At 43.1% G+C, this 12,903-nt stretch overlaps 1 protein-coding gene across 1 annotated transcript; it reads right to left on the reverse strand.

Moving 5' to 3' along the window:
• Positions 1 to 2,300: 2,300 nt before the first annotated feature.
• On the reverse strand, positions 2,301 to 4,376 carry LOC136453556 (cytochrome P450 81Q32-like). The gene is made up of 2 exons (XM_066454116.1): positions 3,343 to 4,376; positions 2,301 to 3,230 (listed from the first exon to the last, which is right to left on the reverse strand). Exons 1-2 carry the CDS (start codon positions 4,300 to 4,302, stop codon positions 2,616 to 2,618), a joined length of 1,575 nt encoding a protein of 524 aa, XP_066310213.1. The 5' UTR covers positions 4,303 to 4,376; the 3' UTR covers positions 2,301 to 2,615.
• Positions 4,377 to 12,903: the final 8,527 nt, after the last annotated feature.

Consider the following 12,903-nt stretch of genomic DNA (forward strand, 5'->3'; position numbering starts at 1 on the left):
GCGACATTTTTTACTCTGAATTCTTCGTTCTCCTCATTTAAATTTATAAATCGTTATGATTTTTTAATATATTGTTTTTAATACACCTAAATATAGGCTATGTCTAACCACGTAATAGAAGTTTTAGAAAATTAGAACGACTTATAATTAGAAATAAAGTGAGTATTTGTCAATAAAAGTTTTTTTACTATACGGTACTCTCTATTCTAAGGGGTGTTTGGTTTCTCCTCCCAAACTTTAGTCGTTGTCCCATTGGATATTTGGACATAAGCATGGAGTATTAAATATAGAGTAATTATGAAACTAATTGCACAGTTTGTGACTAATTTGCGAGACGAATCTTTTAAGCCTAGTTAGTCTATGATTTGACAACGTGGTGCTACAGTAAATATGTGCTAATGATTGATTAATTAGTCTTAATAAATCCGTCTTGTAGAGTACTAATGGATTCTGTAATTTATTTTTTTTATTAGTATCCAAACACTCTATGCGATACCCTCATATGACACCTCCTAAATTTTAGTCACTGCATCCAAACGCCCCTAAATTATAAGTTATTATAACTTTTCTAAATACATAGCTTTTATTAGTCAGGCTACGTCTCTACTTTGATCCCTCTGTTTTTAGTTATAAGTCATTCTAATAACTTTTGTCAATGTATTGTTCTTACAATACACCTAGATATAAGGTTATGTCTAGATACTTAATAAAAGTTCTATAAAAGAACGATTTATAATTTGGAATGAAGAGAATATTTGTCAGTAAAAGTTTTTTATATGGTGCTCTCTTTGTTTTAAATTATAAGTTATTCTAACTTTTTTAAATACATAGCTTTTGCTATCTACGTAGATATACGCTATATCTACCTACACAACTTTTACTGTATATCTAAAAAGGTTTATGAACATATGAAGTACTACTTTTTACCAATATTCCACAATATCTTTCATATTACTCCTTGCATCCACTCGCTATCTGGATCCATCAATGCACGGGCATGAAAGTAAAACTTTGCTCTCTCTCCCCACCTATTTTCACCTCCAAGTTAGTAAAAAATGATGACTAACTTAGTTATAAGATAATTATTGTACTTTGCTTTAAGTGTTCGATGCATAATAGCTGCAACCGTAGCGAGCTGAATCGAGTGGGCTAGAGGTCATTAACTTCCCCTCCGATTCTCTTTTCTTGACTAATGAGGCAAGAAATTGGCCAATTCAGGTGTGCCATGTCAATTGATATCTCGCGTCGTTTATCCTACATGTTCTGGTGCTAAAATTTTAAGGAAAGTTATATGTGGACCTAGGAACAGCTAGTAGGAGAGGTTCCTTATCATCATTCTACTTCTAGCCCCTTCTTTTAACCTTCCATAGCTCCAAATTTGTAAGACATGTATAAGTAGGGGTTTCATCTTACAGTTTCAAAGACTCCTAGTTAAAAACAGTATAGATAAGTTTCATCCTTATGAAACTTATTTTACTCAATGAAACTTTTATCACATCTCTATGCACAGTACTATACTATATCAGCTTATTTAATACTCATGAAACTCTCATTAAGAGGGTTTACGAGAGACCCCGCTTTAAACAGTGGTAGGTGAAGTTTAAGACCCGACCTTACTGGTGTTGTAGATTCATCCACGGGGAACCTTCAATTTTAGGTAGCGCTCGGAATTTAATTTCGCTGTAGTTAGATTAAGACTTCAGATTCAATTTTAAAATATGACTAAAAATACTCTTTTCCAGTTCCATATTTTTTAATCGTTTTACACAAGTTAAGTCAAACTTTTAAATCTTTGAGTATTGATAACTTTTAAGTTTGGTTTCAAGAAATTAAGACATTATTATATTTTGGTGGAGTAATTTTAACAAAATTACATTTTTATACATTGTTATTAAAAATATTCAAAAGTCAAAACCATGTGTTCAAGTCTTTGTCTCTTTTCATAACAACCAGCAAACGTGCCCGTGTATTGCAACAGAATCCAATCCATACATATAAGAATCAAACTCTGTATCATCGCTAGACGCGACTTGTTCTAGCCCAGGTCATGAGCCCAGAACATATACAAGATATGGAGGATACGACCCAATACGTATTAGAATTGGACTCTGTATCCATCGTTGTAAAAAAAGCATATGGAAGAAACTCTCCACTGCCCATGTAGTTAGGGGGAGATCGACGAAAAAAAATAGGATAAAATTTAATGGTACCTACTTAGTACGACAAGTATTAATACTTTATATAAATTTGGTCAAACTTAACATACTTTAATATAACACTATTTTATAATTGTATTCTTTTTGGGATGGAGAGAGTAGTGTATAAATTGTCTCATATAATTCTAAAAATTTAGCTCACCACTCATGAGGTAGTTAATTGCGAAACAGTCATTTCTTTCTATCACCTCTTTCTCTCCTTCGTGACATAAAAAAAATAGTAATACATGAGACAACCTATGAAACTACTTGCATATACGGATATACTCATTTAAAGTTAAACATCTAATATCTCTTTGGAGACAACAGACAACTTTAGAATGAAGAAACTGCTATATACAGTATCTAAACATTACGTAGTTTATTGTTTATTTGAACCTACAGATTCACAATTCCAGTCTAGATTTTCTGAAGAACAGCAGACATGTTCGCTCGTGGCTTGCACAGAGCTTCGAGGGGGACAGCCTTAGACATGATGGTGCCAGTGGCTGTTGCCATGTCAACTTCTGCATCCCCAAGCCTGATCCAATCGAAGCATTGGAGCAGCGCCCCCAGGACGAGCCCCATGGTTCGCATTGCGAGATTCTCACCGGGACACCTGCGCCTCCCCATCCCAAATGGCATCATAAACTTGCCCTCTGCTCTGCCGTGCTCGAACCTCTCCGGCCTGAACTCCTCCGGGTCCTCCCATATCGCCGGATCCCTGTGGATGGCGTACGCATTGACAAGGATCATCGACCCTGCCGGGACGTCGTACCCGTGGATCTTGCAGTCGGTGGACGCCTCGTGCGGCAGTAGCATCGGCGCGGCCGGGTAGAGGCGAAGCGTCTCGCTGATGATGCAGTGGAGGTACGGCAGACGGGGAAGGTCGTTCTTGTCGACAAGACGACCCCCTCCGACGTTGGAGTCGATTTCTTCCTGCGCCTTTTTCAGCACATCTGGGTGGTTAAGCAGGAGCGACATTGCCCATTCCATGGTCGTTGAGGTCGTCTCCGTGCCGGCGCCGAGCAGATTCTTCAATCCAGATACGATACGAGGAAAAAAGTATTAGTGAAAGAAAGCATGATAATTAGCTGCACATAAGCAGAATTAAGGACGTGGAAACATGCGTAGTAGTGCTACTCACTGGCACGAGAGCGTTGATAAAGGTGTCCGTGTAGACATCAGGCTCTGTTTTCTGCAGTGACAGCATGACACCGATCATGCCCATCTTCTCGTCCGCCGAGTCGTTGGCATCGGCCTCAGCTTTCTTGCGTTCCAGTTGCTTCAGCTTCTGCCTCTCTGCATCGATCATCTTGTCGAAGAACAGGTTCCTTCGCTTAACCACGTCCGCGAGCTTCCTCTTCGCGCCGTACACATCGAGCCACCGCAGCAGGGGCATGTAGTCCCACAGGTTGGCCACACCAACAAGCGGGATGATCTCCTCGATGATGTCCTTCATCTCCCGCGCCTCCTTGGACATGTCCTCGTCCGCGTCGTCAGAGTAGGTGTTCCTGGTCTGCGCCATGATCTCCATGAGGACGCTGTGGGAGAGGTCAAACAGCCTCCGCTTCAGCTCGACCCTGGCGGCGGCTCCCGGCGCGGAGGCGGAGGCGCGGGCAAGGCGGCGCACCATGGCGCGGAGCTCGCGGGCGATTATGGTGTCGGACATGATGTTGACGCGGTGCGCCGAGAGGAGATGCACGGTGGAGACGCGGCGCATGGTGCGCCAGAGCGCGCCGTAGTTGACGACGGTGAGCACCGAGTAGTCGAAGGTGACCTCACCCGCGGACGGGAAGTGCGGGCGGTTGGCGATCGCGACGTCGACCTCTCCGGAGAAGCACTCCTTCGCCAGCGCCGCCGAGCCGATGACGACGGCGTGGCGGCCGCCGAGGCGCAGGTGGACAACCGGGCCGTGGCGCGACACGAGGCTGGCGAGCGAGGTCTGGAGCGGCTTCTTGAGCAAGGGTAGGTGGCCGAGGATGGGGAACGCGAACCGCGGGCCAGGTGGCAGCCGTTGCTGCTTCTTGCCGCGCCTCATCAAGAGGTGGTGGAGCAAGACGAGGAGCACGGAGGTGACCACGGCGACGTAGTAGAATCTTTCCATGGCTCCTCTGTGGTAGCTGAAACTTAGGACCAGCTCTAGCTGTGGGAAGTGCTGTATATGTTGTTCTTCTCTATTGACATTACTGTATGATAATATGGATGGGCGTGGTCATATTTATATGAGGCCAGAAGGCGGACAGGCTTCGCTCTCAAAAGCAAAAATGGCAACGAACTTGTGGCTATGAGATATTTCGCTGTTGATTGTCGCACGTTTGTCGATGGTTATCTTTTCCACGGATGTTTTGTGCCGTGAGCCGAAAGCCGGAGGCTTTGACGCCTCTCAGAAAGGAAGCAACCGCACTACCGCAGCAGCACCTCGTGACAAACTGGGATTCCAATTCGCTCTTGGAAGGGTCAACAGTATTCTCCAGAAACAGCCGCTCTAGAATTCTTTGTGGGTCTTTTACTTTCCGTGCGGGGACGCAGCAACTAGAAGGAAACTCCTGGGCGCCTTCTGGATGTCCCGTTACCAACTTTTTTTTAGCAAAAGAATCATCCTACATTTAGCCCCTACCAGTAGGTAACGTTCAGAGCTAAGCCCCTACAAAACATAGAGCTAAGCCAGCCTAACTCAATTATGTCCCATACAAAACAAATATAGCAATTTCAATCAATTTAACATGACAGCTTAGATAAACACTCAAAAAGTATCACGAGAGGAAGTAAATGAAATTTTCATTACTAACCAACAGAGTAATATTAGTATCTAGGCCTAATACTTTAGGAATTACGAATCCGAAATTCCAAAGTAGGTAACGTTCATGTAAACACAATAGTTCTGTTAAGCACGATGGGTGACCAAAGCAACGAAATCCTTTTAAAAAAAAACTGCTTACACGGGCTGGGGGCTGTCGGGCTAGTTGCCTGGCTTCGGCCATTCGGAAAACAGGAAGCAAGAAAGCAGAGAAGTGAAGAAAAGGCCGGTTTGCTTCTACTTGGGCCCTCCAATTAAATGCGGCCCAATATCCAAATAGCTGGCCCAGGCGGGCAGGAACGAGTGGAGGACGTTCATCTTCAACCTTCAGACGTTCTCCAGTTCAGTTAGCCTCTAGCGCCTCCTTCTCTTCCTCCCATGGCTGAAATTTTTAGGGGGGGGCTGAGGGGGGGCTCCAGGGGCTCGGCCACAGTAGGGGGGGCTCGAGCCCCCCAGCCCCGGTGGCAGATCCGCCCCTGGCCCCTACAATCCTAAGGTTTAACCGCAATAGCGAGATGGGACACGTCACCTTAAATTCTTTCCACCGTTAGATTTCAAGATGTACGGTCCTTGTTGCTCCCACCGATTTCTACTGTGTTATCGTCTAAAATATCGGTTCCCGTCCTCCCTTCCTCCGGAGAATTTTTGTTATTTTTAACACTTTTTTAAAACTAATTTTAATTTTAACACTGTTTTTTTTTTAAAATCTAACACTTTTGGCCATACCTGTTCGCATGGCGCGATGAAATTACGTTGTCGCGCTATACATGGGGCACGGTAGGAACGATGACGTGGCAGCGACCAGAAACGCTGACGTGGCTGGTGCGCCGCGGATCTGAGCGCGGTGGCGCGACAATGCTCCCGCCGTTCACAGGACTTCACTGCTGTCGCAGTCACAGGTCACGTCCGGGCAGCGGCAAGCCCTAGTAGGAGTAGGAGTAGACTAGCTGCTGCCGTCTACGGAGTGTAGTAGAGTACACCGTCGTCGGCTTGCGTGTACATTCCGCAATCTCCTCACCTGTGCTGCTGCGAAGTCCAACAACGAGACCTAAACACGACATCCATTCCCGGTTTTGGGTTATGCACAGAAAAAGGTAACGCAACCATAGCTTAGCCCTCTCCAAGAGCGACGCAAAGACAGAGCCCATCCCGAAGCGGAGGACGACCGCATGACCGAGGACGCCGCCGAGCTGCCTACCTCGTCCGCCGCGGCCTCGACGTTCACCTGCGCCACGGCCTCCCACATGGGCACCTCCACCACCCCCCACGTCCCGTACCGCCCGGGTAGGTCCCTGCCCGGGCGCAGGAACGCGCGGTGGAGCTAGAGGAGGAAGGTGGCAGCGGACTGCACGACGAGCTCGATTTGGGGATGGGAAAGCTCGATTCGGCGGTGGGGAAAGTTGATTCGGAGGCGGGGAAGCTCGATTCGGGCGTCGGGAGGCTCGATTTGGGCTCCTGCGAGCTAGAGAAGAAGGCCGGTGGAGGTCGTGCTTGCCGGCTTGCTCGTGCTCATGCTTGCTGGTGTGCTCATGCTCATGCTTGCCAGCGTGCTCGTGCTAGCCGGCGAAGGCTCCTGCGTGCTCGCGCGTGCTTGTGCTTTGCCGACGGAGGCTCCTGCGTGCTCGCGTGCATGCTTGCGGTGGAGGTCGCGGCGGGGGATCCGGTGGTTGCCGATGGAGGTCGCGTGCTCGCGTGCTTGCCGATGGAGGTCGCGTGCATGCTCGCATGCTTGCTGGTGGAGGTCGCGCGCGAAGAAGAAGGTGCAGCAGACTCCGCTCGAAGATTTGCGTAGCGAGAAGAGAGGCGACGCTTTTTTGCGTTTTGTTTGGGCTGGCAGGCAAAATGCGTCGTGTAGTTGGCTCACCTGTTGGAGCCGGTATTTAATAGGCAAAATACTGTGCGAGACTTATTTTTGGGTTTGGGTAGCTCTGTTGAGTCAGTCTAACTGTTGCCTGCTACACCACTCACGTCCGCAGCGCGGTGTCGTGTTCCGCAGGACTAGCAATAATGGTCCTATAGCCAGCGGGAGCATTGCCGCGCCATTCTCTATGGCGCGGCGCGACAGCTCTGGCCACATCAGCGTTCAGCGGTCTTGGTCGCTGCCACATCATCGCTTCTACCATGTCCTGGCAGCATCGTCTGTCCTCGTCGTGTCAGGCCACGTCCTAGAGGGAGATGCAGTGTGTTGTGTTGTTCAATGAAACCCTAGCAACCGTTTTTGTGTACCTATTTTATTTAGGTTGGATTCAGTTGTTTTTTCGGATATTTTTAGGGTTATTTTCCCCTATAATATCGTTGGTGAAGAGGGTTTGTCTACTTACTTCGCAATTTAACCTATTGTGCTTATTTCTTATTGATTATGCAGCTCACAGGCAGATAAATTGTGATGTGTTGCTAAATTGTGATGTGTTGCGTACGCTCAATTAGTCCTTCATGTGTAGGTATTTTTCATAAATCCTCATTCTGTTGTTAATTTTTTTTCTTTTTCTCCATTCAATGAGATAATAAACATGACAGTTTCCTTTCGATTAATTTAGTTTAGCGTACGATAGCTGAGGCATACGCTAAGAAACGACTACTACAAACAATTATTAGTAAGTATTTCCTATGTACTTTTTTACATATTTCCTTCAGATTTCAACTAGGCTCATATATTTCCTTCAGATTTCAACTAGGCTCCTTAAAGAGTTGTATTTTTCTTCTCTTTGTTTTTGGGTGTACGCTTCGTCTAACTCAGACTAAGTTTTCCTATCTATGGTACCATCTAGAATTCTAAAATATCTGAGTCTAAGTACATTTCACACTATGCTTTTTAATTTATCTAGGTACTCATGTATTCTTCCCTCTTTGTCTTATGATCAATCCATGATTGCTTGTGGTCATGCAAATCCATGATGAGAAGCTAAAGTGCATATATTGGACGATTGGGTTAGGGATTAGCTATTTAGTCCATTGCATTTGCTTAAAAAAGTTTGAATTACTATCTACAATTGTCTTCATAATACTGCTTTTTATTATTGGACCAAAAACATTATTTCTATAGGTTTTTTCCTATACTTCAGTTCAGAATGCTAATGAAGGTCAATGTCATGTTGTGCATATTTTCAGGTTCATCAATTGCCTAGGCAGCACAGGTAAAAAAGATTCAGCGTGCCTTGCCATTTCTTACTTATTTCCCCCTTTCTTTAAGGCTTGACTATTTTGGCGATGGCAACAACAAATCATTAAGGACTGTGGGATAATATATCAGGTAAGGCATGATGCCTAATATACCTGTGAGCCTGTAACCAACGACAAAAAACACACCAACATGTATATTAGTCTGGAGCCTCATATGTTAGACATGGTGTCTTGTTGCATGTTCGTGTTCTTGATTTAAGGTGTTGTTTTATTTGTGACATCTACCTGCAGGTCCTTGTATAGACATGTGACTTAGACTTATTACATAGTTCAGCAGCACCAAGGATTGAATACATGGTTTAGGTTCATCATGATGATCTTAATTTTCATCCCGACCAAAGTTACACTGGAATGACAAAAAAATGAAATTGGGTTGTGCATCAGCAATATGGTTCATTTAGACACAGATGAAGCTTTGCCGCTTGTATATAAGGCCTACCATTGGTGTGTTCAATGTTAATTTTTTCCGTATAAAGGATGATGTCTTAAATTCAGTTGGAATTGTGTTGTTTCATAGCCTGGGCATCTCCCATCGTTTTCATGTATACAATGATATTGGTTTGCAGTGTCTAGAGATAGGTAGAAGGACGGGCCTGGTGCAAGCGGTGGAATCTTACCGCCTGTGACCGGAAGGTCCCGGGTTCGAGTCGCGGTCTCATCGTATTGCACAGGCGAGGGTAAGGCTTGCCACTAACACCATTCCCCAGACCTCGCACATAGCGGGAGCTCTCTGCAATGGGTACGTTCTTTTTTGTCTAGAGATAGGTAGGATCTGACTAAAACAATTGGTCAACTTAGCGAGAGCCCGTACAAAACATTTTGCTATAGTGGTTCATACCGCTTGCATCATCTATGTATAGTGAAATTGACCCATGAAGATTGAAGCAACCATTTTAAAATTAATTCAGTTTTTCCTAGGTTACGACCGAAACTAAATGGGCTGAAGAAATTCCATCATCTAAAAAAGAAAGCAGCCTGCAATAGAAATGGAAAACATTGGTGAACGCCTGCTCTAGACTTTGTGTCTTTTAAGCCTTCCTCTGTCAGCCACAAACTCAGGTACCACTCCTCCCTCTTTCTTGTTTCTTACTCATCCTCTCAGCTTGGTTCCAATTGATTCTTTTCATTTACCATCCACCATTTAGAGATCAAAGTTGATTTTCTATGATCCCTAACTCCAAAGTTTCTTGCCTCGATGGCTTCCTCGTGTGACATCAATGTGCCCTGCATCCAGTTTTAGAAAATGGTAGCCTTCTTATTGGTGGTCGATTTTATCATGCATCATTTCTACTTCTAGACTTAGCAGCAATAGTTTTCCTTATATTTACCATTGCAGTTATCATAATGTAGAAAACTTATTAGAGCATCTCCAAGAGTTTGCTATCTCAACTTGGCATCCATATAATTTTGGCAAAACAAAAAAAAAATAGCCTCCAACAGTTTGGCAAAATAACTTGGCATCAATAGCAACTTGGCAAATCTTCCCTCCGCGCGCGCAAATATATGCGCGCGTATACAGCTTGGCATTCGGGGCTCTTCATTTCTTAGCGGGGCTATTCGTTCGCTTAACGGGGCTCTTCGTTCGCTTAGCGGGCCTCTTCGTTTTGTTAACGGGTTTTTTTTATTTTACGAAGTCAAAAATGCCAAACTCTTGGAAATGGATTGTTTTTTTACTTGGCATATAATTTTGAGAGTTGGCAAATCACAAGATTTGCAAGTAAAATTTGACAAACTCTTGGAGATGCTCTTAGTGATATGAAAAACACATCAGTTTCCTAATACAGAAAAAGGAGTGGTCTTACCAATTTAGATATGCCAGAATACAATGTTTGCTTTCTTATATTCGATTCCTTTAGCGTTCTGTCTCTTTTTTTTTTTTTTTGTGATTTCACCTGAACTTCAAGTTCATTACAGTGGGGAAAAAAGAGTGTTTCAGGCCAGTGCAACTCATGTTCTAGAACAAACTTCATATTAAACAGCATGATCCTTGTTGCATTTCGATCCCTTTCAAAAAGTGCCCCCTTTCTATAATTTAGTAAAAAATGTTCTGGTTGCAGTTCTGCTCAAGATTGATCCTTCCTTTATAGTGGCAATGGCATTTTCAAATGAAGCTATTGGCATTACTGAGGATTCTAATCTGGAGAGGATCAGGTAATCTGTAGATTCGTTAAAAAGGTAGTTTGTCCATGTGAGGCTGTTTCTTTATGATTGCATAAATATAAATAGGATAGCTTCATTCAGGTTACACCCTAGCTAATAATATGTCAGTGTCATAGCAAGACCCCAAGTTACAATTTTTTGTGTCTACATGCGTATTTGCCAAATTATTTTTTCACATATCTCTTTCTTCAGTGTAGATTGAAACCCTGTGTTCCTTTACAAAATAAAAATATTTAAATCATTTTTTATGGACGCACGAGCCTCCTTATATGTTTAGAAAATATTCTAACTTCCAGGTGAAGGGAGATAACAAATAACAGGCTTGTTTGTCTTTGTACCCCTGATGGAAGGTAGATAACCACTGCATGTCTTCCTTTGTAAGACTTAACTGTGAAGATGATCATGGCATGCATAATCTGTCAGTGTCTTGTCATTTCTTTCCATTCCTGAATCGTGTTGCTTTTATTAGGTGACCCTCAAAGGTTTTCCACCCCTCATTACATTTGGCCTCCTGGATTTCACGCGCCTACTACGTCATGACCTGTTTCTGGCACACTCATAATTCAACCAAGCGCGTGTTCAGTTCCACCCCAAAATCCCAAAAAGTGCTACAGTACCTATCACATCGAATATTTGCGGCCCATGCATGGAGCATTAAATGTAGACGAAAAAAAACTAATTGCACAGTTTGGTGGGAAATTGCGAGACGAACGTTTTGAGCCTAATTAGTCCATGTTTGAACACTAATTGCCAAATAAAAACGAAAGTGCTACAGTAACCCAAAAATCCAACTTCCTGGGACTAAACACGCTCCAACTGAAAGTGAGACATATGCAACTTTTAACAATTTTTGGTTTCTCATTTATCGGTTCATTCACTTCACATTAGCTTATAATATCATGCTCCAACACCTTCACTTGCTCTAACAGTTGGTTCACATCATACTACAGAAAACCTAACCGGTGAACCCATTCATGAGCCAACGACTCTACTGGGTAAGTCATATGGCCTTTTTATCTATATTAGGACCTGCACACCTGATTAGGCAACAATAAATGCTCACGCGTTCCCGGTCTCTTTGTTCCATTGTGGCCATGTTTAGTTCCCACCAAATCCAAACTTTGGCACTATGCAAAAAGAAGATTCTCCGTCATATCAAATTTGCGGTATATGCATGGAGTACTAAATGTTGACGAAATCAAAAACTAATTGTACAGTTTGGTTGTACTTTGCGAGACGAACATTTTGAGCCTAATTAGTCAACCGTTGGACAATTATTACCAAATAAAAACAAAACGCTACAGCGCGCTACAGTACCCAACAGTGAATCGGGCGGCGCTGATTCAGGCCAACTAAACGCGGCCTGTTTCTACATTGATTCTGAAATGCTATATAAATCAAGTATCCAGGAAAATATAATAGGCAGCACTGGTGAACTGGTTTCTTGAACTAGCATAGTGGTTAGTGGATTGTATTGATGCACACTGCATTCCATTTCTTTTCTGAACATCAGCTTTGTTACATTCTCAGAGCATCACCTTTGTTTGGATTCAACTCGATGTGTTGTCCGCGTCCAGCTAGGAAGCATGGGGATTTCATGAGGTGGCCACGATTGACTTCCCTATTTTTCTGGTTTGTTTAGCCTCCAGCATAAATGCTAGGTATCCCCTCTTATCCCTTTTCTTTATCCTTACAGTTTCAACAGTTATGGATTTGGCTGATTCTCAAAAGGCAGACACCTGTCGGCTATGCTAAAAATGTTTTCAACAAACTATAAACAGTTGAATACATTTTCTCCTAAATTAAATGGCCCGAAATAATTCTTGCTACAATTTTGTTGGCTGCAAATGGAGGATGGAGAGAATCAAGCATTTGGAATGCCATCATCAGAGTGTAGATGTTCTGAAAAGGCAGACACCTGCCAGCTATGCTAAAAATATTTTCAGCAAACTATGAACAGTTGAATAGAATTCCTCCTAAATTAAATGGCCCTAAATAATTCTTGGCACAGTTTTGTTGGCTGCAAATGGAGGATGGAGAGAGTTAAATTTCTCTTTAATATAATGTTTATTTACTCTTGTGTTATGTATCATGTTTTGCACAGGAAAAATAGGTTGCTTATCATTTAGCGTTTCATCCTCATAGTCAGATTTAAATAGATTTGTGCTTGCTGCAGGCAATCTGATTTGTTCTTCGGATGTTAGACATTACAATTCTTAGGTTCAAGTCCCTAAATGTGTTCTAGAGATAAGTACTTCAATGTTTAACCATACTCTTTTATCCCTAATTGTAAAAATAGTCACAACTAACGCTTCCATATCACCTTTTAATTTGCTAAATGTTCACAAAATATTGTTCTATACATGCAGCCTTGCCATCTGCAGTTTCTTCCTGCTCACCAGGGCATCTGAACCTCATATAAAATGAAGCAAATGGCCATGGGTTTCATTCTTATTGCTGAAAGAGTGCATTGGACAGTTTGCTAAGAAAGAGAGCACTGAAGGAAGTGAAAATATGAAATTGATGGTAAAACTTCCATCCCTATTATCATCCGCTATGATATGAAAT

Source organism: Miscanthus floridulus, chromosome 5, assembly GCF_019320115.1.
Source record: "Miscanthus floridulus cultivar M001 chromosome 5, ASM1932011v1, whole genome shotgun sequence".
Lineage (NCBI taxonomy): Eukaryota > Viridiplantae > Streptophyta > Magnoliopsida > Poales > Poaceae > Miscanthus > Miscanthus floridulus.

What these genes read in the sequence shown, in the direction of transcription:
- LOC136453556 (XM_066454116.1), bottom strand. Translation starts at nt 4,302, where the DNA reads ATGGAAAGATTCTACTACGTCGCCGTGGTCACCTCCGTGCTCCTCGTC. An exon ending in TTATCAACGCTCTCGTGCCA is followed by an intron (nt 3,231 to 3,342) that starts GTGAGTAGCACT and finishes TCTGGATTGAAG; the next exon opens with AATCTGCTCGGCGCCGGCAC.